This window comes from Carcharhinus amblyrhynchos, chromosome 9 (genome assembly GCF_965287045.1).
Source record: "Carcharhinus amblyrhynchos chromosome 9, sCarAmb.v2.hapA, whole genome shotgun sequence".
NCBI classification, from domain to species: Eukaryota; Metazoa; Chordata; class Chondrichthyes; order Carcharhiniformes; family Carcharhinidae; genus Carcharhinus; species Carcharhinus amblyrhynchos.
This window is the reverse complement of record NC_137332.1, coordinates 6,109,784-6,135,462: the sequence shown is the minus strand read 5'-3', so window position 1 is coordinate 6,135,462 and position 25,679 is coordinate 6,109,784. Positions and strand designations below refer to the sequence as shown.

Here is a 25,679-nt window from a genome sequence, read left to right as displayed (position 1 = left end):
AATGCACTACCTGGGAAGGTGGTGGAGGCTGGAAACCTTACAACCATTAAAAAATATTTGGATGAGCACTTGAAACTTTATAACATTCAAGGATTATTGATTATCCATTTATTCGTGGGACATGGATGTCGCTGGCTGGCCAGCGTTTATTGCCTTTCTCTCATTGCTCAAGGACAGTTGACAGTCAACCACATTGAACATAAGAAATAGGAGCAGGAGTAGGCCATCTAGCCCTTCGAGCCTGCCCCGCCATTCAATAAGATCATGGCTGATCTGAAGTGGATCAGTTCCACTTTCCCACCTGCTCCCCACAACCCTTAATTCCCCTGTCTATCAGAAACCTATCTACCTGTGACTTAAATATATTCAACATTGCCATGGCCCTGGAGTCACATGTAGGCCAGACCAGGTAAGGACGGCAGATTTCCTTCCCGAAAGGACATTGGTGAACTAGATGCGTATTTCTGACAATTGACAATGGTTTCATTAATAGATTCTTAATTCCAGGCATTTTTTATTGAATTAAAATTCCACACCTGCCATAGTGGGATTCGAATAACACAAGAACATAAAAATTAGAAGCAGATTTCGACCACCTGGCCCCTCAATCCTCCGCCATTCAATAAGATCATGGCTGATCTTTTTCTGGACTCAGCTCCGCTTACCCGCCCGCTCACTATAACCATTAATCCCTTTACTGCTCAAAAGATTCCTTTACTGCTCAAAGAATCTGGGTCCCCAAGACATTAGCTGAGTTTCTGGATTAATACTCTAGCGATAATACCACAAAGTCATCTCCATCTCCTCCCCTGTGATGTGGACATAGAACAAGTGTTGGAAAATGGGGTCAATGTGACTTTAGTGGTAGTAATTGTTGGGCCAAAGGGCCTTTTCTGCGGTCTATGATTCTATAACTAGGGCTTCCTTCTGATAGAGCAATGAAAGATCAACTTAATATGAGGTAGGTCCCTTCAAACGTCTGACAACAGCAGGGAAGAAGCTTTTCTTGAGTTCAAAGTCACATAGCAACCAACCCAAGAACAGCTCCTTCCCTGCTGCTGTCAGACTTTTGAATGGACTTACCTTGCATCAAGTTGATCTTTCTCTACACCCTAGCTATGACTGCAACACTAAATTCTGCACCCTCTCCTTTCCTTCCCTATGAACGGTATGCTTTGTCTGTATAGCACACAAGAAACAATACTTTTCACTGTGCGCCAATAGGTGTGACAATAACAAATCAAATCAAATTAGAAAGCAGGGAGGAGATTCAATAAAGAAGTATTGATTGGTGAAAGGATGCATTGGAGCAGATAGAAACACAGCAATATATCAAACAAAAGCCACTCTGACAGCATCTATGGAGAAAGAACAGAACAGACGTTTCAAACCTGAATGACTCCTTGAAAGTGGAGAAGAAGGCACTCAGCAGACTTGGTTTCATTGGTCAGAACACTGAATACAGGATTTGGGACATTGTGTTGAAGTTGTACAAAATATTGGTAAGGCCACACGTAGAGTACTATGTACAGTTCTGGTCACCTTGTTATAGTAAGGATATTATTAAACTAAAAAGAGTGCAGAAAAGATTTACTAGGATGCTACCGGGACTTGATGGATTGAATTATGAGGAGAGGCTGGATGGACTGGGACTTCTTCCTCTGGACCACAGGAGGCTGAGGGGTGATCTCAGAGGTCTATAAAACAATGAGGAGCAGTGATCAGCTAGAAAGTCAATATCTTTTCCCAAAGGTAGGGGAGTCTAAAACTAGAGGGCAGGGGTTTAAGGTGAGAGGGGAGAGATACAAAAGGGTCCAGCGGAGCAGTTTTTTCACACAGAGGATGGTGAGGGTCTGGAACGAGCTGCCAGAGGTAGTAGTAGAGGCGGGTACAATTTTGTCTTTTAAAAAGTGTTTAGACAGTTACAAGGGTAAGATGGGTATAGAGGGATATGGGCAAATGTGGCAATTGAGACAGCTTAGGGGTTTGAATAAAAGGGCAGCATGGACAAGTTGGGCTCCGAAGGGTCTGTTTCCATGCTGTAAATCTCTATGACTTATCACAAAGCATTTCATTTTGGGTGGAAATTTATTTATTTTGTTTATTCATTATTGTCAGAAGTGGGCTTACATTAACACTGCAATGAAGTTAATGTGAAAATCCCCTAGTTGCCACACTCTGGCGCCTGTTCGGGTACACCTGAGGGAGAATTTAGCACGGCCAGTGCACCTAACCAGCACGTCTTTCAGGGAAACCGGAGTACCCGGAAGGAGCCCACGCAGGCACGGGGACAACCTGCAGACTCCACACAGACTGTGACCCAAGCCGGGAATCGGACCCGGGTCCCTGGCACTGTGAGGCAGCAGTGCCAACTGCTGTGCCAAAGAGATTTACAATACCAGGTTGTATGGCTGTGGACTGTAATGTCAGAGCTTTTAATTGAAGTACGGACCATGTTAGCATTTACAAATGAATCAGATAAGTGCTTGAAGGAGAGGGGGTGAAGGTAAATGGGAACTCGGGGTGGGGGGATGGGGGAAGTTTTATGGGATTTGGTTTGCTGCTCGTGTGAAGGATAGACAGCACCGTGGGTGGATAGGGCCCAATCCACTTCCATCGTTTAATTGGTGTGTAATCTCTCAGCTTTATTCACTTGTCACAAAATGATGTAGCCTCCTGACGGGCCTGCAATCAATTAAGTGCTAAGATGCCCAGAACTGTAGAGAGCTCCTTCCGGCCACAGGGGAAATTTATCCATGATTAAAAACTGGCCGGATGAGCAAATATACGAGTGTTGAGAGGTAATACTCTCATCTCCAAATCCAAAGCTCCCAATCTGCACTCCACGCTTTGAGTACATAATCTGGGCTGACATTTCAATGGAGAATTCAGGGAGCCCTGCGCTGTGAGAGGTGCTGTCCATCACACGCAGTGTAAAACTGGAGAGCTGGTTCTCCAACGCAGATGGGCAGAGAAGATCCCACTGCACGCTCTGACAAAAAGCGTGGAGGCTTTCCTTTCCCAGTGTCCTGAAGAGTATTCTTCCACCCAGCAGCCTGGCAGTTTCATGGGTCATTTACTCATTCACTGGCGTTTGTGACAAATCCTTCTGTTCCTTTCTCTGAAAGATGCAACTGGGCAGCACGGTGGCACAGTGGTTAGCACTGCTGACTCACAGTGCCAGGGACCCGGGTTCAATTCCGACGTCACGTGACTTTTTGTGTAGAGTTTGCATGTTCTCCCCGTGTCTGTGTGGGTTTCCTCCGGGTGCTCCAGTTTCCTCTCACACTCCAAAGATGCACAGGATAGGTTGATTGACCATGCTAATCGCCCCTTGTTTTAAAGTTTATTCATTCGCGTCTCAAGTAGGCTTACATTGACAGTGCAATGAAGTTACTATGAAAATCTCCTAGCCACCGCTCTCTGGCATCTGTTCGGGCAGTAAGAAGTCTGACAACACCAGGTTTAGGTCCAACCGATTTATTTGATATAAACTCACAAGCTTTCGGGCACACAGAGGAAGCATTTGGCAGGGCCAATGCAGCTAACCAGCATGCCTTTCGGACTGTGGGAGGAAACCAGAGCACCCACAGGAAACCCACGCAGACACGGGGAGAACGTGCAAACTCCGCACAGACAGTGACCCAAGTCGGGAATGAAACCCAGGCCCTGTGAGGCAGCAGTGCTAACCACCGTGCCACCGTACCATCCCTAAACCCCCTTAATGTCAGGAGGTTTAGCGGGGCAAACGGGGTTGTGGGGATAGGGCCTGGGTAGGATTGCTATCAGTGTAGGATCAATGGGCTGAATGGCCTCCTCCACAGTGTGGAGATTTTGTGATCAAACCTCTCCTTAAATAAATCAGATTTGCCTCAACCACTCATTGCGGTAGCGGGTTCCACTTACCACTCTCTGGATAAATTTCTTTTCTTCCTGAATTAGTTTTACTGTCCTTATTGATTCAGCGATGGGTCTGACCAGGCAGTAATACACTGAGCGAGTGTGCGATGTTAGCTCAGTCTGTTACAGTTACACAATCTGATTATTAATCTGACCATTTGTCCTAACCCCTTGCCCCCTCCACGGAACGAGAGTAGTAAAATGCTTCAAGATTAATCAGGAGGGGAATCTTATATCCACAATGGATGATCCATACAACTTAAGCAGATTTAGTTTCAAATTCCCAGGGCAGTCTACAGAGCAGCAGTATGTTTTGCAATTAAAACGCTAATTAGTTGTAGATTAAGAGGCATCTGCCCTCGCCGCTACTATAAACCAGGGTGAGGAGATGCTTTTACTTGTGGTGCAGAGGGGGATTCACGACGTCAAGCTTGCTGGGATTAGTTTTGGGATTTGTTGCCCATTCTAGTTGCCCTTGGACTCAGTCCATCCTCGGCCTTTTCAGAGAAGCAGTTAAGAGTCAACCACAAGGGCAGCATGGTGGCACAGTGGGTTAGCACTGCTGCCTCACAGCACCAGGGACCCGGGTTCAATTCCAGCCTTGGGTGACTGTTGGTGCAGAATCTGCACATACGCCTCAAGTCTGTGTGGGTTTCCTCTGGGTGCTCCGGTTTCCTCCCACACTCCAAAGATGTGGAGATTAGGAGTCAAGAGATAATGTTGCAGCTATATAGGACCCTGGTCAGACCTCACTTGGAGTACTGTGCTCAGTTCTGGTCGCCTCATTACAGGAAGGATGTAGAAGCCATAGAAAGGGTGCAGATTTACAAGGATGTGGCCTGGATTGGGGGACATGCCTTATGAGCATAGGTTGAGGGAGCTCAGCCTTTTCTCCTTGGCGAGACGAAGGGTGAGAAGTGACCTGATAGAGGTTTATAAGATGTTGAGAGGTATTGATCAGAGTCAGAGGATAGTCAGAGGCTTTTTTCCAGGGCTGAAATGGTTGCCACAAGAGGACACAGGTTTTAAGGTGCTGGAGAGTAGGTACAGAGGGGTAAGTTTTTCACTCAGAGGGTGGTGGGTGTGTGGAATGGGCTGCCAGCAACGGTGGTGGATTTGATAGGGTCTTTTAAGAGACTTTTAGATAAGTATATGGAACTTAGTAAGCTAGAGGGTTATAGATAAGCCTAGTAATCTCTAAGGCAGGGTCATGATCGGCACAACTTTGCTTTACTCCTCCATCCTTCCTCAGATAAGGACTCCAAAACTGCACACAATACTCCAGGTGTGGCCTCACCAACATCCTAAACAATTGCAGCAAAACATCCTCATATCCCTATACTCAAATCCGCTCGCTATGAAGGCCACCATACCATTTGCCTTCTTTACTGCCTGCTGCACCAACACGCTTACTTTCAGCGACTGATGCACAAGGGCACAAAGATGCATGAAGACACTTGCATAGTATCCACCTTTCTCAATTCACACTGGTTCAAATAATAATAATCTGCCTCCCTATTTTTGCTACCAAAATGTATCCATATAGGTGAGAGGGCATGGGATCCAAGGGCCTTTGGCCTTGTGGATCCAAAATTGGCTTGCCTGCAGAAGGCAGAGAGTGGTTGTGGATGGGGCTTTTTCTGAATGGAGGTCAGTCACCAGCGGTGTGCCTCAAGGATCTGTTCTGGGACCCTTGTTGTTTGTCATTTTCATAAATGACCTGGATGAGGAAGTGGAGGGATGGGTAAGTAAGTTCGCTGATGACACTAAGGTCGGTGGTGTTGTGGATGGTCTGGAAGGATGGCAAAAGTTGCAGCAGGACATAGATAGGATGCAGGACTGGGCGGAGAAGTGGCAGATGGACTTCAACGCGGATAAATGTGTAATCGTCCATTTTGGCAGAACCAACGGGATGAACGAGTACACTATCAAGGGCAGAAGTCTGAGTAGTGTTGAAGAGCAGAAGGATCTTGGGGTCCGGGTCCACAGGACTCTTAAATCGGCCTCGCAGGTGGAGGAGGTGGTCAAGAAGGCGTATGGTGTACTGGCCTTCATTAATCGAGGGATTGAGTTTAGGAGTCGGGAGGTAATGCTGCAACTTTATAAGACCCTTGTCAGACCTCATTTAGAGTATTGTGCGCAGTTCTGGTCGCCTCACTATAGGAAAGATGTAGAAGCTATTGAGAGGGTACAGAGGAGATTTACAAGGATGTTGCCTGGACTGGGAGGCATGCCTTATGAAGTTAGGTTGAGGGAGCTGGCACTTTTTTCCCTGGAGAGACGAAGGTTGAGAGGCGACCTGATAGAGGTTTACAAAATGTTGAGAGGAATAGATAGGGTGGACTCTCAGAGGCTATTTCCCCGGGTTGAAATGGTTGCTACGAGAGGACACAGATTTAAGGTGCAAGGAGGGAAGTTCAGAAGTGATGTTAGGGGTAAGTTTTTCACTCAGAGGGTGGTGAGTGAATGGAATCGGCTGCCGTCAGTGGTGGTGGAGGCGAACTCGCTGGGGTCTTTTAAAAGACTTCTGGATGAGTATATGGGGTTTAATGAGATTGAGGGTTATAGATAGGTCTGTAGGTTGGTAGGTGTTGATGTGATCGGCGCAACTCGTGGGCCGAAGGGCCTGTTTGTGCTGTAGTGTTCTATGTTCTATGTTCTATATTATACAGCATCTGCCATGCATGTGCCCACACACTCAGCCTGCCCAATGAATCCTCCTCACAGCTCACCCTCCCATCCTTTGTACCACCTGCAAACTTGAAGATAATAACATTCAGTTCCCATTTCCAAATCATTAATATATAATGTGAACAGTTGGGGTCCTAGCACAGATCCCTGCTACATCCCACTAGTCACTGCCTGCCTGCCAATCAGAAAAACACCCCTTTATTCCAAAACTTTACTCCTTGTCTAACCAGCTTTCTATCCAACTCAAGGCCTAACCCGCAATCCCAAAAGCAAATTACTGCCGATGCTGGAATCTGAAACAAAAATGCTGGAAAATCTCAGCAGGTCTGGCAGCATCTGTAAGGAGAGAAAAGAGCTGACGTTTCGAGTCCAGATGACCCTTTGTCAAAGCTTTATGAGAGGTTTAGACAGGTGGATAGTCAGAGGCTTTTTCTGGTCTCCTGTTCCTATGTAAAGGTGTGGAACTGCAGTGTTGGACTGGGGTAGGCACCGTAGGAAGTCTCACAACACTAGGTCGAAGTCTAACAGGTTTATTTGGTAGCACGAGCTTTTGGAGCGCTGCCCCTTCATCAGGTGAAGTTCAGTGCAGTCTCAGGAACTGGGCCTGAGGCTCAGACGTTCCACGTTACCATGTTTCTATGAAGTATTTAACCTTCCCTTGATTGTAAGTCCTGACAACACTATTCCACAGCATCAAGATAACTGGGTAACAAAATCCATCCCACTAGACCAAGATCAGGGGGCAAATCTCAGGAAATAATAACACAATTTTTTTCCAAATAATGAATCCCTTGAATCAGAAGCACCTTACCAAGTTGGATTCCGTTGGAGCGTGGTATTTCTCTGTTCCCATCCGGACCAGCCCATCATTGTACAGGAATATGCGCAAGGGGTCACAAGAGGTCACCAGGATGTAGATCCGTAGGTCGAACTTGTATCCCTCCAGCAGGAACGGTTTATCAAGGTATTCCTGCACAATCAGGTGTTCCTGTGCTTGGAGCTTCTCGCCACTTCTGATCAACGAGATTCTGGAGGAGAAGGAAAGAACACATTTAACGCCATAGCATACAGGGTTAGAGACCAAATGTAAGTGAATGGGATTAGAATAGATAGGTACGTGATGGCCAGTGCATTCATGATGGGCTGAAGGACCTCTTTCTGTGCTGTAAAATTCTACGGACAGAGTGTTAATGGCCTCGCTCATCCCGAAATCCTAAAATTCTGCTCGAGGTCAAAGGACCTTCCTGTTGTCTGCCCCACGCCTGTTCCTATTCCCATGGTGAGTGGGGCAGTAAAATTCCCACCTTTGACTCTATGACAGAGGGGAAGTCACATGTTAACTTTGGGAAAACTTCCGATCACATCCTTCCAAGGATCCCCTCGCCATCGCACTGTTGGAGCTTTGGGATCTGTCCTTGGAAAGGCAACGGGGAGGTTTATAAGGGCAAGGGGCTTCAGTCAAAGGTTGGGACAGTTTGGACATTTCTCTTGCAAGAGAAGCAGGTTTGAGGTAACCCAGGTGTGATTTTCAAGGTGATGAGAGCTTTGCATGAATTCTAAGGCCGAATGGTATTTCCTCCAGCACGGGGCTCATTACTCAAAGTTATGGATTCAATCTCATTGGAAAATGTTCCGGAGGGCAGAGGAGGGGACTGATTTTCAGTTGATAATCATTCTGCAAATTGGAAAAGTTACCTGATCAAACATCAGGAGGAGTATGTCTGCAAACTATAGCCACTTGTTCCTTGCTAAAAGAGTGGGATTTCCACGCAAATGGAGTATTGTGGGCAGTTCTGGTCACCACATTACCAGGAGGATGTGGAAGCTTTGGAGAAGATGCACAGAAGGTTCATCAAGATGTTGCCTGGTCTCAAGGGCGTTGGATATGAGGAGAGGTTGAACAAACTAGGATTGTCTTCACTGGAAAGACGGAGGCTGAGAGGAGACCCTGATAGAGGTCTACAAAATTATGAGAGGTTTAGACAGGGTGGATAGTCAGGAGTCTTTTTTCCAAGAGTGGGAAGTGTCGATTACCAGGGGGCACAGGTTCAAGGTGAGAGAGGGAAAAATTAAGAGAGATGTACAGGGGATGTTGTTCATGCAGAGAGAGGTGGATGCCTGGAACGCGCTGCCAGAGGAGGTGGTGGAAGCAGACACATTAGCAACATGTAACAGGCACCTGGAAGGGTACATGAATAGGAAGAGAATAGAGGGACACAGACTGAGTAAGGACAGAAGGTTTTTTTCGTTTAGTTTGGGCATTAGGATCGGTATGGGCTCGGAGGACCGAAAGGCCTGAACCTGTGCTGTGTTTTCTTTGTCCTTTGTTCGCCTAAATATTCCCTCTTTACAGACTAGCCTGGGATTTTCCCGACCTCATCCCACACGGCAGGTTTTCCCGCAGCAGATACAGCGAGATATTGGCCAACAGCAGGGTCCTCTGGACCCAACAAAGTCCATGGGCTTTTGCGTGACTTGTCCGCCCTGTGCCAGGGCACCCATTTCCGAGGGCTCGATTCAGCGGGACCAGACGACCCCACTGGTGGAAGATCTTACCTTGTGGGTAAATACAGACAGAAAGCCACTTGAAGTTGACTCCAGCTGTCCAAAACGGCCAGTGCACCACTAAAACCCCTCAAACTGACAAGTGGAAAATTCCACACAGCAAAAGGAGAAGTCACTGAGTCATGTCCAGCTGCTCCCAGTGCCTGCAATTGTCCAGATGGCGGCGGTTCAGTGGGACATTAACATTGACAGATTGGTGCTGAATGACAGCACGCCCCAGTAACTTCAAGGAGACTGTTCCCTTGTCGCCACTCAATAGTCTGGCACTTATCCCAATGCAGAGAACAGCTCAGAAAATCATCAAAAAGGTGAGATTCAAACATGAGCAAAGATTGAAGGACTGCAGAATAAAACATCAACTTTGTCGAAAACCTTATCGGTCTGTGTGACTTCCCACTGGCTAACCTCCTAATTCATTATCTCTTCACTCAAACGATTTGTAAGCAACAAAATCAAACACTGCAATGTCATCTCTACTGAACCAAAGGATAATTTTTACATTTTTTTTTCAAACAGTGTTGTGAAGTTGAGTTTGTGAAGTGTGGTCTCTTTAAAAGCTTTTGGTTTGATTTGATTTATAATAGTCTCATGTATTAGCACACAGTGAAAAGTATTGTTTCTCGCACACTACACAGACAGAAGTGAAAGAATCAATTATTAGGGGGCACTGGTTTGAGGTGCAAGGGGCAAGGTTTAAAGGAGATGTACGAGGCAGGTTTTTTACTCAGAGAGTGGTGGGTGCCTGGAATGTGCTGCCGGGGGAGGTAGTGGAAGCGGATAAGATCATGAGTTTTAAGGGGCACTTTGACAAATACATGTCTAGGATGGGAACAGAAGGATATGGTCCCCAGAAGGGTCAAGGGTTTTAGTTAAGTCGGTCAGCCTGGTCAGTGCAGGCTTGGAGGACTGAAGGGCCTTTTCCTGTGCTGTAATTTTCTTTGTTCTTTGTTGTTCTAGAACATACTGTTCATAGAGAAGGAAAGGAGAGAGTGCCAAATGTAGCGTTACAGTCATAGCTAGGGTGTAGAGAAAGATCAACTTAATGCAAGGTAAGTCCATTCAAAAGCCTGATGGCAATCAAAAAGCCGGTTTTGTGTCAGTACTTGGACATTTAAATGCAGGTGCCTACGGGGTACATAGAGTGCAACATTTGTAACCAGGACCAAGCATCAGGATTGCCTTGGTAACAGGCTTTCCAGGCTTTTGAATTCAGCTGCCTATCAGTTTAAAGAAGACACTCAGCTATCAGGAACCTATCAAATTTGAATTGTTGTCAACATCAGACCAATCCCAATGAAAGAAAATCGATAGGTCATCACAGTTATAAAGAGGAACTTAACTGGCTGCCTGTAGTTCAACTGAAGAACTGCCATCTCTCAACACAGACAGGGCAAAAGTAACTCCCTGTCAACTTAAAATATCTCTTTAGGAAACTTTCCATCTATCCAACAAAAAAGGTGCCAAATCAGAAAGAGCTTACAAACAGCTGAATCACCAGGAGAAATCGAAAGATTTTTCCAAAGCCACAAAACCTGTTTATATATTTTTTGAGAGTGACTAAATTATTCTGTTTTGGTAATGAATAGTCCTTGTATTTCTTTGAACAGCATTTCAGTGGCACCTTATTTTACTAGGTATGTTACTTGTTCGGTTAAAGTTCCTGGTTGGTTAAATAAATAACTTGTCGATTATACACTTAAAGTGAGTGCCAGATCTTTCTGTTAGTGAACCTCTAAACATTAATGAAGAACAGTTAACACCTTCCCAAACACTTTTAACAGATTACGAGGCGAGGTAGTCCTCTTTGGGGGATTCGGTGTGGCTTCTCAAAAGGGGAGCAACCTCTGCGTCACAGCAAAAGTGAAATGACTTTGAACGAATAGCAGCAGGCTGTGGTATAAATGAGTCCAGACAGATATCTTTTGCCTCTTAGGCAATCTCTCCCTCTCAGAATTGAGGATGACTTTTTTCCACTCTATTCAAAGGGTTCTGAGATGGCTGCTAAGTCCAATGGGGGATCTGTAGACTTTGCCACATGCGGGTTGGGTTTCCATTGAATATCAAGGGGCGATGGTTGGATCATCTCTTGCAGGGGATGGTAGTTGTATGCTGCGATTGTTAATTGCCACTCGTCAGCCTAAGTCTGGATGTTATGCAGACTTTGCGCATTTGGGCATGGACTGCTTCAGTAACTGAGCAAATGGGGTGAACATTGTGCAGTTGTCAGCAAACATCCCCACGACTGACATTATAATGGAGGGAAGGTCATGAAACAGCGAAGGACATAAGAACTAGGAGCAGGAGTCGGCCATCTGGCCCCTCGAGTCTGCTCCGCCATTCAATAAGATCATGTTCTTTTCGTGGACTCAGCTCCACTTACCAGCTCACCATAACCCTTAATTCCTTTACTGTTCAAAAAATTATCTATCTTTGCCTTAAAAACATTCAATGAGGTAGCCTCAACTGCTTCACTGGGCAGGGAACTCCACAGATTGTGTGAAGAAGTTCCTCCTCAACTCAGTCCTAAATCTGCTCCCCTTTATTCTGAGGCCATGCCCCCTAGTTCTAGTTTCACTCTCCAGTGGAAAACAATTTCCCTCCTTCTATCTTATCTATAGAAACTAAAGATGGTTTGGGCCTAGGAAACTATCCGGGGAACTCCTGCAGTGATGTCCTGGAGCTGAGATGATTGGTCACCACTAACAACACCCATCTTCCTTTGTGTCCGCTATGACTCTGTAAGAAACCTCACAACACCAGGTTAAAGTCAAACATTTGGAATTTGGAATCATGAGCTTTCGGAGCACTGCTCCTTCATCAGGTGATTGATGAAGCAGCAGCGCTGCGAAGGCCCATGATTCCAAATAAACCTGTTGGGCTTTAACCTGGTGTTTGTTATGAGATTTCTTAACGTGCTGACTCCAGTCCAACACTGGGATCTCCACCTCACAGCTACCAGCAGTATGACTCCAGTCAGCGGACAGCTTTTCCCCTTATTCCCATTCCCTTCCATTTTGCTCCAACCCTTGATGTTCTTCAGCTCTTCTTCCATGTTTTAACCAAGGTTGATGAGGACAGGAGCTGAGTGACCCTGGCAAATCCCAAACTGAGTGTCAGTGAGCAGGTTATCATAGAATCATAGAACCCTACAGTGCAGAAAGTGGCCCTTTGGCCCATTGAGTCTGCACTGAACACAATCCCACCCAGGCCCTATCCCCATATCCCTACATATTATACCCACTAATCCCTCTAACCTACACATCCTTGGACGCTAAGGAGCAACTTCTTAGCATGGCCAATCAACCTAACCTGCACATCTTTGGACTGTGGGAGGAAACCAGAGCACCCAGAGGAAACTCACACAGACACAAGGAGAATGTGCAAACTCCAATTGATGAATACATTCTGCTTTCCAGTGCGGTTGACTGCACTTCCCATCCCTTTAGAGATGATCGAGGGCCAAATGATGGGATGGTAATTGGCTGGGTTGGATTCATTCTGTTTCTTGCGTACAGGACGTACCTGGGCAATTTTCCACATTGTCGGGGAGATGCCAGCTTGGCTAGGGGCATGGCAGGTTCTGGAGCAGGAGTCGTCAGAAATGTGTCCAATGCCTTGAGCTGTTTTGAAATAGTATGTGATCTTGGATATCAGTGAATGAAATCAGCTGAAGGCCAACATCTGTGCTGCATGGTGCCAACCTAGTGCCAACCTGTGCCAAATTGGCAGTGCCAGGGCAGTGCCTCAGAATGTCCCTCTCTCCAGAGGGCTCTACTTATCGCTGCATTGCTGGGAAGACCCCAGGGCAAGCTCATGTCTGGGTGAACCTGTTGTAAACCATGCTGACGTTACGTGGTTTGAAGGGGGGTGGGGGGGGTGGTTGGTGGTTGGTGGTGGTTGTGTCAAAGCACGGCCAGCGGGTGGGGGGACGTTTACTGATATTACCTGTGGGCATGAAGCTGGCAACATTGCCAGGGTCTTACCAGCGAGGACTACAACTTCCACATCTTGCGACTCTGCTGGCAACCTCGCACGCACACGGCAAACGTGGGCTCAAGATTTCGCCCAGTGTCAGAACATCGAGGATTCAAAGCACCATCCAGAGGGGCATCAGTGCCCGAACGAGGGAATGCTGCAATGCCACCAGGATGCCATCTTTCAGCCGAGGCGTTAGACCAGAACCCCATCTGATCTCTCGGATAGTAGTAACAGAACCCCTGTTCCTATTTAGACTGGAGCAGGGGAATCCTGGCCAACTTTCAATCCTCATCCAACCCTTACAAACTGGATGCCTGCTGATTTTCACATTCAAGTTCCTGGGATCTTGCTGTGCACAAAAATTGGCCGCCACATCGTGCACAACATCTTGCCCCGTGCTTGTGTGGGTTTCCTCCCACAGTCCAAGGATGTGCAGGTTAAGTGCATTGGCCATGCTGAATTCCTACAGGGCAAAAGGAGGCCATTTGGCCCATCTACCGCGATCCCACCCAGGCCCTATCCCCATAACCCTCTTTGATCCTTAATGTCAGAGGGGTTATGGGGATAGGGCCTGGGTGGGATTGCTGTCAGTGCAGGCTCGATGGGCCGAATGGCTTCCTTCTGCACTGTAGGGATTCTATGATAACACAATGTTGACCGCACATCAAAGGGGAGGCTGCTGAGAATTTGAAAGGTGCTGTCTGGAAGCCAAGGCTTCCTGTTCTCCCCCAGATACACACAGCTTAGCCAGAACCCTGGTCTGAACCGTCACAGGGGAAAACAGACAAACATCAGGCAGATCCAAAAGCCAAGACGCAGAGAGGCGAGCCAATCCGGGAGCTGTGATCATGATTCACTTCTCTGCTCCAGGGGGTTTTCAAAGTGTCACCAACTGCCTACAGTTGTTGACAGTTTTTTCACAGAATAATGTCAAAGGAATGAGCTGGGATCAAATCTCTGGAAGTGACACTCATTACTGGACGGAAAAATGAGCCTGCAAGATTTGGAATGCCTAAGAACAGGTGATGGATTTGGATACAATTGTCACGACGGGCTGACTACACTGACTCGCATCTCTTAATCGTCCCAGTTACTGGAGCCCGAAGTAACAGCTTTCAATCATTTTCCACATCTGTGCAGCCACTGGGACTCCCGGCAAAGTCTCGGATGTGAGTTAGAACATAGAAAAACCACAGCACAAACAGGCCCTTCGGCCCACAAGTTGCGTCGATCATATCCCTACCTACTAGGCTTACCTGTTACCCTCAGTCCTATTAAATCCCATGTACTCATCCGGAAGTCTCTTAAAAGACCCTATCGAATTTGCCTCCACCACCACCGACGGCAACCGATTCCACTCACTCACCACCCTCTGAGTGAAAAACTTACCCCTATCATCTCCTCTGTACCCACTCCCCAGCACCCTAAACCTGTGCCCTCTTGTGGCAGCCGTTTCAGCCCTGGGGAAAAGCCTCTGAGAATCCATCCGATTCTCATACCCATGACCTTCTGACTCAGAAGTAGAAGTGTCACCCTTTGTGCCACACCTGACACTGTGCAGCCTCACAGTTGCCCACAATCATCTAACCAGTAGGCTGCCACCAGTGTATTAACTCTGACGCTGCACAGTGTCATCAGGTGTGGCACAATGGGTGGCACTTTTACTTCTGAGTCAGAAGCTCACGGGTTCATGTCCCACACCAGGCTGATACCCCAGTGCATCACTCTGGGACTGTCGCACTGTCCGAAATGCTACCCTATGATAAATAAGTTCACATCCAACGCGTTCTTTACTCTTTGAGGGTCACTAAAAACAAATGGCTATGTGGCCAATATCAGATCACTTTTTCTGGGAGCTTGCTGTGCGTGAGTCGGCTGCTGTGTTTCCTGCACAATAACAGTGTGTTAATGGTGCGAGGAATCCCTAGGGAGGGTGATGCTGAATGGAAACTGGGTGGAACTATCTGGTGCCAATCTTCCCGAAAATCAGTTGACAGTCAAAATGATGGGTGGCACAGTGCCACAATGTTTGGCACTGCTGCCTCACAGTGTCAGGGACCTGGGTTCGATTCCCGGCTTGGGTCACTGTTTGTGCGGAGTCTGCACGTTCTTCCCATGTCTGCGTGGGTTTCCTCCGGATGCTCCGGTTTCCTCCCACAGTCCGAAAGACGTGTTGTTTAGGTGGATTGGCCATGCTAAATTGACCCTTAGTGTTAGGGAGATTAGCGGGGCAAGTACATAGGGTTATGGGGCCAGGGCCCAGATGGTATTGTGCTAGGTACAGACTCGATGGGCCGAATGGCCTCTTCTGCACTGTAGGGGTTCTATGACAGTGCAGAGGCAGCAGATTATCAACTGAGATGTGGATCGGGAGTCAGCAACCTCCCCAGCGGGTGACAGTGCTTGCAAAAATGGGATTTTCGTTTGGGGGGGGGGACCATCCTCAGAAACTGTTCAGCTATCAAACTATCAAGAATAGCTATCAGGGCTGTCAGTTATTTATGGGAAGGGACTGTTTATAAGGTCCACCTTTCTCAATTACTCTAAAATCACTATAAAAAGTAGCACTCCAGTTCTCACCGCCCTCCCCCACCTCTTCACCCTCCCCAATACTCCCCATCAATGTCAACTCATGTTACCTCATGCTCCTCAGCCAATTCCCTATAGCCTCCTTTAACCTCCTTGCCAATCTCTGCCCCTTCACAGACACGCGCACCCATGACCATCATAACTTCCATGCCCAACTCTGGCACTTGCATACCCATTCACCCACTTTATTCAGAACCACTGAGTCCTATGGTATCAATAACATGTGAAGAAGAATTTTTTTAAAATTATTCCTTGGTAACTTTCAACTTCCTTTAAAAAAGAAAATAGATATCTGGACTCTTAGCCCTAAATGCATTATCAGAGTTTGTTGAGGGCCCGGATATCCATTTGTCAGTTTAGACAGCTGCACCCAGGGAAAACATTGCTCAACTGTCAAGGCTTTCTCTGTGACTTATTTTGTCCATTGCACACAATTGATTTACACAAGATAAAGATGTGTTAATTTCTTGCAGTTTCAGCTACTGATATTTTAATGGGTCTGGATAACTGGCACTTTAATTAGGGCTACGGTAAAAGCATTTGTTAAAAAAGTAGTGGCTGGACAGGGAAGCGTAGGTTAGTGTGGTGCGTATGAAGGATCATGGGGAATGGGTGGAGGGGCAGGGGTTGGCAAGAAGGGTATGAGACCATGTCCATGACTCCACGTAAAGATGCCCCAACTTCACAAAATGATGAGATATCTATCCCTGCAACAAAGCCATCCACATTGGGAGTGCATGTGTGGATTCACAACCATAGCATCCTGCATCCTTACCCCACGCTGGTGAAAATAGGGAATTCCAAAAATGGGACCAAGGATCCAGTGATAGGGTCCCAGTTGCTATTTTTAAAGATCCACGGAGCCTCCTGGACTCCAAAAATATCCAGACCTTCATTCATTATTGCTGGAAAGGGAGACACCTTGCCAAAACTGTTTGGCTGCATTCATCAGGAATGCCCACTGTTCTCCCCAAATATAAATTGTGGTGGTATTTCAATTTGTTATTCTTGTGATTATTCTGATGAGTGCAAGATGTACCATCAAGAGACATCATTGGTTGTAAAGCACTTTTGGTGTTCCCCGAGAAATTGAAAGGTGCTACATAAACTTTGACATTTTTGACATTGACATCATTTAAAAGGCATTTGGACGGGTACACGGATAGGAAAGGTTTAGAGGGATATGGGCCAAATGCAGACAAGTGGGGTTGGCTTCGAAGTGCATTTTGGTCAACATGGACCAGTTTGGGCTGAAGGGCCTGTCTTCCTGCTGTAGATTCTATGAAATGCAAGTCTCTTTTCCACTGGATTAACAACAAGATGTAATAAATGAAGGAAACAATATTATAGAAAAGTAGACAGGTCTATTGACACTCGGAGTACGCTGTAGGGCAGGAGCAGAGTACAATGCAGGCCGAGAACTCTCCAGCCACAAGAGTACTGTTTGCTTAAAATTCATTCAGCAGATGTGGGCATCGCTGGCTGGGCCAACACTTACTGCCCATCCCTAATTCACCTTGCCTTGCTAGCCCATTTCAGAGGGCATGCTGTGCGTCTGGAGTTACATGTGGACCACTCCAGGTAAGGGTGGCAGATTTCCTTCCCTAAAGGACGTAAGTAAGCCACTCGGGTTTCTCCAACAATCAACACTGATTTTACGGTCACCATTAGACACTTAATTCCAGATTTTATGTGGAATTCAAATTTCACCATCTACCGTGGTGGGATTCGAGCCCGGGTCCCCAAAGTATCACCCTAGGTCTCCGGATTACTAGTTCAGCAATATTATTACTATGCCACCACCTCGCCTGCAGCTTGCTGACACTGCACACATTCAAGAGAATGGTTCTGGGGATGAGGGACTTTGGATGCATAGATAGACGGGAGAAGTTTTAAGAAGATAAGACTTGCTGGAAGTTCTCAAAACAATAGAACAGGAGCTGCTCCTGTTTGCAGGAGGATTGAGAACCAGAGGCCATTGGTTTAAGGTGAAGAAGGACCAAATACAACATGGGAAAGAATGTAGCAGTGGCACAGTGGTTCGCGCTGCTGCCTCACAGGGACCCAGGTTCAATTCTGGCCTTGGATGACTATCTGTGTGGAGTTTGCATATTCTCCCTGTGTCTGCACGGGTCTCCTCCAAGTGCTCTGGTTTCCTCCCACAGTCCCAAGATGGGTAGGTGGATTGGCCGTGCTAAATTGACCCTTAGTGTCCAAAGATGTGTAAGTTAGGAGGACTAGTGGGGTGAATGCGGAGCCATGGGAAATGTGCAGGGGAGAGGGGGTGAGTAAGTTACTCTGTCAGGGAATTGGTGCAGCTTTGAGGGCTGAATGGCCTTTTCTGCACTGCAGGGGTTCTATTAATTACCTGACTTTCTTTGCATCACATGATTATGATGCGGAATGCACTGTCTGAGAGCGTGGTGGAAGCAGATTTAGTCATGGCTTTCTGAAGGAAATTGAATAAACACCTGAAGAGAAAGAAAACGCAGGAAAAAGGCAGAGGCGTGGGATGACCTGAGTTATTTTTTTTAGAGAGCCCAGAGGGTATAATGGGCTGAAGGGCTCCCCCTGTGCTCTAACTGTAGTATAAGAGTACATGGCATAATATACAGTAAATGGCAGAACCCTTAAGAGTATTGATAGACAGAGGGATCTGGGTGTACAGGTACACAGGTCACTGAAAGTGGCAATTCCGGTGGAGAAGGTAGTCAAGAAGCCATACGGCATGCTTGCCTTCATCGGCCGGGGTATTGAGTTTAAAAATTGGCAAATCATGTTGCAGCTTTATAGAACCTTAGTAAGGCCACACTTGGAATATAGTGTTCAATTCTGGTCACCACACTACCGGAAGGATGTGGAGGCTTTGGAGAGGGTACAGAAAAGATTTACCAGGATGCTCCCTGATGTGGAGGGCATTAGCTATGAGGAGAGGTTGGAGGAACCTGGTTTGTTCGTATTGGAGCGACGGAGGTTGAGGGGGCGACTTGGTAGAAGTCTACAAGATTATGAGAGGCATGGATAGAGTGGATAATCAGAAGCTTTTTTTCCAGGATGGAGGAGTCAATTTCTAGGTGGCACAGATTTAAGGTGCGAGGGGCAAGGTTTAAGGGAGATGTACAAGGCAAGTTTTTTTACACAGGGAATGGTGGGGGCCTGGAACTCGCTGCCGGGGGAGGAAGTGGAAGCGAATACAATAGTGGCATCTTAACAAATACATGAATAGGATGGGAATAGGGGGATACGGTCCCCGGAAGGGGAGGGGGTTTTAGTTGAGTCGGGCAATATTGTTGGTGCAGGCTTGGTGGGCTGAAGGGCCTGTTCCTGTGCTGTAATTTTCTTTGTTCTTTATAAGAAGGGTTAATGTGTGGACCAGCAACACTAGCACCCACAGTGTGATGCAAAGGGACACCCAAACTGAGACTAGAGTCAGTTCTGGACTGGACAGAGACCTGTGTAGAAGCAAACATGGAGTTAGCTCATAGCTTGGGCTATACCCTGAGTATACATACTGGTACGTTATCAATAAACCCTCTACACTCCCATCCCTGGGACTAAACCCCGATCTGCAGAGCATTATCCTGCATATCTGGGTTGCTAGTCCAGTGCCACCACCTCCTCTCATCGGGCGGTGTAAATTAGATATTGCAGGGTGCCAACCTCAGGCATCTGCACAATATAAACACATTGCCTAGTCGCAATGTGGTGTAGCGGAAACAGTGCTCCATCCAACATGCTTAACATGGCAACTGTGTCCAGTTCTGAGTGTCACAATTCCAGAAGGATGTGAAGGCTCTGGAGGAGACGAGGGAAAGATGCACGAGAACAGTTCCGGGGATGAGGGGCTTGGGATACACACACACACAGACTGGAGAAGTTTGGAGCCGGGAAGATTTACCAGAAGTTCTCAAAATTCAACCCAACAAGACTCAGAGCGCCTTTGAGAGGCCAACTGAACTTAGGACATTAGCTTGCTGTCATTCCGTACTGTACCAAGTGCACAGGGGCCACACACAGCCAACACCCATCCTCCGTACAGCAGAATAGAGAAGGCTGCTCTCTGGAGCCTCTGGCTGCCTGCTGGGTGAAGACAATTCGTTAAATATTTTCCAGGATTGAGGGGCGGCGGGGGGGGGGGGGGGGAGGGGTAGCAGGATCTCTGGTCTCATGTCGCTTGCTTAGGAATTACGATGATGACAAATACATTACACACACTGACTAATTAGCGCAGTTCAGTTAACCTCCAGTGCTTACTCATTGAAAACGCACTGTGGACTTCAGCCAAATGTAGCTTTTCAGACACATTCAATCATCAGAGCGGTTCATTAAAGCACAATTATGAGGTGCTGAGATTTCTGAAGCAATTGCAAGCCACCAGGAGAGGCTCCTGTTGGCTGATTTGACCCAATTCTGTTCGAAATATATTGACTGAAGTGGTTACTGACCGACCGGGTCCAAAACGAATATGTTTGCATTAGAAAACAGAAACAGAAAATGCCGGAAACACTCAGCAGGTCAGGCAGCGTCCGTGGGAACGCGAATCAAGAGCCAATGGCCTTCTGGTCGCGCTTGCCTCAGGGGTCACTGCGAGCGGGGTGGGGAATTTGACGGACCAGCGAACGATCCGTTGACGTCAGGTGGGAATGTCTGGTCCTGGGTGGGCAGGACTAGAACATTTGGCCACGTTTGGCCCGTATCCCTCTATACCCATCGTACCCATGTAACTGTCTAAATGCTTTTTAAAAGACAAAATTGTAGCCGCCTCTACTACTACCTCTGGCAGCTCGTTCCAGACACTCGCCAGCCACTGTGTGAAAAAATTGTGGTGTCAATGGTAGTCATGATGTAGAGATGCCGGCGTTGGACTGGGATAAACACAGTAAGAAGTCTCACATCACCAGGTTAAAGTCCAACAGCTTTATTTGATAGTAAACACCACTTGCTTTCAGAGCGCAGTTTCTTCATCAGGTGAGCGGAGAGTTCTCCACTCACCTGATGAAGGAGCAGCGCTCCAAAAGCTTGTGGTGTTTGCTATCAAATAAACCTGTTGGACTTTAATCTGGCGTTGTGAGACTTCTTCCTGAAAAAAATTGCCCCTCTGGACACTTGTATCTCTCCCCTCTCATCTTAAACCTATGCCCTCTAGTTTTAGACTCCCCCTACTTTTGGGAAAAGACATTGACTATCTAGCTGATCCATGCCCCTCATTATTTTATAGACCTCTGTAAGATCACCCCTCAGCTTCCTCCGCCCCAGAGGAAAAAGTTCCAGTCTATCCAGCCTCTCCTTATAACCCAAACCATCAAGTCCCAGTAGCATCCTAGTAAATCTTTTTTGTACTCTTTCTAGTTTAATAATACCCTTTCTATAATAGGGTGACCAGAACTGCACGCAGTATTCCAAGTGTGGGCTTACCAATGTCTCGTACAACTTCAACAAGACATTCCAATTCCTGTATTCAATGTTCTGACCGATGAAACCAAGCATGCCGAATGCCTTCTTCACCACTCTGTCTACCTGTGACTCCACTTTCAAGGAACTACGAACATGTACCTTGAGATCTCTTTGTTCTGTAACTCTCCCCAACGCCCTGCCATTAACTGAGTAAATCCTGCCCTGGTTCAATCTACCAAAATGCATCATCTCCAATTTGTCTAAATTAAACTCCATCTGCCAATCGTCAGCCCACTGGCCCAATTGATCAAGATCCTGTTGAAATTGGAGATAACCTTTCACCAATTGGAGATTATCAATTACCAATTATCTCCAATTAGCTTGGGTACTATTTGTGCAGAGTTTGCACATTCTCTTCATCGCAGTGTTAATGTAAACCTACTTCTGATTAATAATAAAAAGCCAAAACCACAGTTTTGGACAATACTGTAACTCAACCAGTGTCTAAAAGATTTCCCACAGGTAGCGTCACAAGGCCTCCGAGTGAGTACAGAGTGGATTTACTGGAATATTCCCAGGGATCAGGGGCTTTAATTACATGAAGAGATTGGAGGAGCTGGGATTTTTCTCCTTCAAGCAGAGAGGGGTAAAAGGAGATTAGATCGAGGTGTTCAAAATCCTGGTGGATTTTGACAGAGTAAATAAGGAGAAACTGTGCCTGCAGCTGAGAGGGACAGAGATTGAAGGTGATTGGCAAAAAGGTTAGATAGGAGGAGAATTCCTTTTTTCACAACGACTGGTTAATGCTGCCTGCCTGGGCAGATTCCATCTAAAGTTTAATTTTTATTAAAGACACAAGTAGGCTTACATCAACACTGCAATGAAGTTACTGCGAAAATCCCCTAGAGGCCACACTCTGCCTGTTCGGGTACACTGAGGAGAATTTAATATGGTCAATGCACCTAACCAGCACATCCTCCAGACTGTGGAGGAAACTGGAGCGCCCGGAGGAAACCCACGCAGACACGGGGAGAACATGCGGACTGCGCACAGACTGTGACCCAAGCCAGGAATCGAACCCGGGACATTGGCACTGTGAGGCAGCAGTGCAAACCATTGTGTCAACGTGCAGCCTGTGACTTCCAAAAGGGAAGTGTGGATGGAGGGGAAGAGTGTGCAGGGCTCTAGGGAGTAGCAGGGGGAGCGGGACTAAGCATGACTGCTCTTTCAAAGGGACAACACTAACACCATGGGTTCAATGGCCTCTTCCTCCACTCTGTCACTTTCCAATCCTAAGACAGTTAGCACTGCTGCCTCACAGCGCTGGGGACCCGGGTTCGATTCCCTGCTTGGGTCACTGCGCGGAGTTTGCACCTTCTCCCTCTGTCTGTGTGGGTTTCCTCCGGGGGCTCCAGTTTCCACCCACAGTCCTAACGCTGGTTAGGTGCACTGGTCGTGCTAAATTCTCCCTCAGTGTACCTGAACAGGCGGACAGGAGTGTGATGACTGGAGGATTTTCACAGTAACTTCATTGCAGTGATAATGTAAGCTTACTTTTGACTAATAAATAAACTTTAAATAGTCACACAAAGAGTGATGATTGCAGTAGTCCAGCAGAGATTCTCCACAGTGAAAAGAGTTACCTTAACCAGGTAACTGCTACCAGTGAGCCTCTATTGGCCTGTATCAAGATGTAGTTACATAGCGCCCTGACACCACAGGACAGTGAGCTTTAATATTTTGGCTCATATCTGCCAAGCACACAAGATGACAGGTGATGGCTGCAGCAGAGTAACAGAACAGCTCAACCAAGCCCACCACACTTGGGTTGCGAAACACTTAAAAAAAAATGCTGATAATAAAGGGCGCTACATAAATGCAAGTCTTTAGTTTTTAAAACTGCCTGAAAAGCCAGTGCTGAATCTGAAACCAGTATTTACCCTCAGTTAGACTCCGTCTTTCCCTAGTGTTACTCATTCCAATTTAGAAAACGGCGTCCGTACCAAGCACTCTCAGAGAGACAGGCACACAGCTCGATGGGGAATAAAGCTCCCTCTGCTGCTCTTTCTGAGGAAGACTCACAACACCAGGTTAAATCCAACCAAAGGCATTTTATCTTTAAAGCATCTTTATCTTAAAGCATCTTTAAGACTTGAATAGCAGGTCAGCTGTAAAGACTTGCATTCTAATCAGTATTCTGTAAACTACGTGTGACTTTATATGCCTTTCTCTGACACACCTGACGAAGGGACACCGTTTCCAAAAGCTTGTGGGATTTCTATCAAATAAACCTGTTGGACTTTAACCTGGTGTTATGAGACTTCTTACTGTGTTTGCCCCAGTCCAACGCCAGCATCTTCACATCATGGCTCTTTCTGAGGAGCGGTTGGTGATGTTGCAGTGTGAGCTTTCTCCGTTTTGCTGGGGCCTGTCAGGGTGACCTCGCCGACAGTGCCGGAACGAAAGTGGAATTGGCGCAGTCGCCTAGTGTCGTACCGGCCCTTCCACCTGAAACAAGACTGCGGGCGGCACCAGTCACAGACTCAGCCCGATTCTGTCCTCGCACGCTGTTCAACTGCCAGCAGCAGAGCAGATCATAGAATCTCAACAGTGCAGAACGAGGGCCATTCAGATCTGCACCGAATCTCCGACAGAGTATCTTACGGGGCAGCACGGTGACACTGTGGTTAGCACTGTTGCCTCCCATTGCCAGGGTCCCAGGTTCAATTCCCAGCACGGATCACTGTCTACAGAATCTGCATGTTCTCCCCGTGGGCTTCATAGAACATAGAACAGTCCAGCACAGTACAGGCCCTTCGGCCCTCAATGTCGTGCCGAGCTCTGTCCAATCCCAAGATCAAGCTATCCCACTCCCTATCATTCTGGTGTGCTCCACGTGTCTATCCAATAACCGCTTGAAAGTTCCTAAAGTGTCCGACTCCACTATCACAGCAGGCAGTCCATTCCACACCCCAACCTCTCTCTGAATAAAGAACCCACCTCGGACATCCCTCCTATGTCTCCCACCATGAACCTTATAGTTATGCCCCCTAGTGACAGCTACGTCCACCCGAGGAAATAGTCTCTGCACGTCCATCTATCTATCCCTCTCATCATCTTATAAACCTCTATTAAGTCGCCTCTCATCCTCCTCCGCTCCAAACAGAAAAGCCCCAGCTCCCTCAAGCTTTCCTCATAAGACCTACCCTTCAAACCAGGCAGCATCCTGGTAAATCTCCTCTGCACTCTCTCCAATGCTTCCACATCCTTCTTATAGTGAGGTGACCAGAACTGAGCACAATATTCCAAACGTGGTCTCACCAACGTCTGGTATAGTTGCAACATAACCCCACGGCTCTTAAACACAAATGCCCTGTTAATAAACGCTAACACACTATAAGCCTTCTTCACATCTTTATCCACTTGCGTGGCAACCTTCAGAGACCTGTGGATATGAACCCCAAGATCTCTCTGTTCCTCTACATTCCTCAGAACCCTGCCGTTAACTCTGTAATCCACAATCAGGTTTGTCCTACCAAAATGAATCACCTCGCTCTTATCAGGGTTAAACACCATCTGCCACTTTTCTGCCCAGCTCTGCATCCTATCAATGTCTCTTTGGAGCCTGCAAGAGCCCTCCACCTCATCCACTACTCCACCAATCTTGGTGTCATCAGCAAATTTACTAACCCACCCTTCAGCCCCCTCTTCCAAGTCATTGATAAAAATCACAAATAGCAGAGGACCCAGCACTGATCCCTGTGGTACACCACTGGTAACTGGCCTCCAGTCTGAAAATTTTCCTTCCACCACCACCCTTTGTCTTCTATGAGACAGCCAGTTACTTATCCAATTGGTCAAATTTCCTTCTATCCCACACATCCTTATCCTCTTCATGAGCCTACCATGGGGAACCTCATCAAACGCCTTACTAAAATCCACGTATACGACATCTACTGCTCTACCTTCGTCCACACACTTAGTTACTTCCTCAAAGAATTCAATCAAATTTGTGAGGCAGGACTTACCCCTCACGAAACTGTGCTGACTATCCCGGATTAAACTGCATCTTTCCAATGGTCATAAATCAGGATTCTTTCCATTAACTTACCGATCACCGAAGTAAGACTAACTGGCCTATAATTACCAGGGTCATTCCTATCTCCTTTCTTGAAAAGAGGAACAATATTTGCCACTCTCCAGCGCTCTGGCACAATCCCCTTGGACAGTGAGGACCCAAAGATCAAAGCTGAAGGCTCCGCAAGTCCTCGCTGGGTCAAAATCCTAGAGCTCCATTCTTAACAGTCCTGTGGGTGTATCTACAGCACGTGGACTGCAGCGGTTCAAGAAGGCAGCTCACCAATGCTTTCTCAAGGGGCAGTTAGGGATGGATATTAAACAATGGCCGAGTCAGTGACGCCCCTATCCCGTAAATGAATTTTTAAAAGTCAGGATTCTGTGGCAGGATTGTGGGTTGGAACTCCATCAGCTGGCATCATAGAATCATGACAAAGAATAAGGCCAAAGATCCTAATTATTTTTTTATTTATCTCCAAAGCAGT

General features: G+C 46.9%; 1 protein-coding gene across 2 annotated transcripts in view; it reads right to left on the bottom strand.

Annotated features, from left to right (window-relative positions):
* Window positions 1-25,679, bottom strand: part of ttll7 (tubulin tyrosine ligase-like family, member 7) — a 145,015-nt gene that overhangs the window by 97,480 nt on the left and 21,856 nt on the right. For both annotated transcript variants that reach the window (XM_080196493.1, XM_080196491.1), the window contains one exon: window positions 7,403-7,619. In XM_080196493.1, the coding sequence (XP_080052619.1) occupies window positions 7,403-7,619 (217 nt within the window). The remainder of the gene's footprint in view (window positions 1-7,402; window positions 7,620-25,679) is intronic.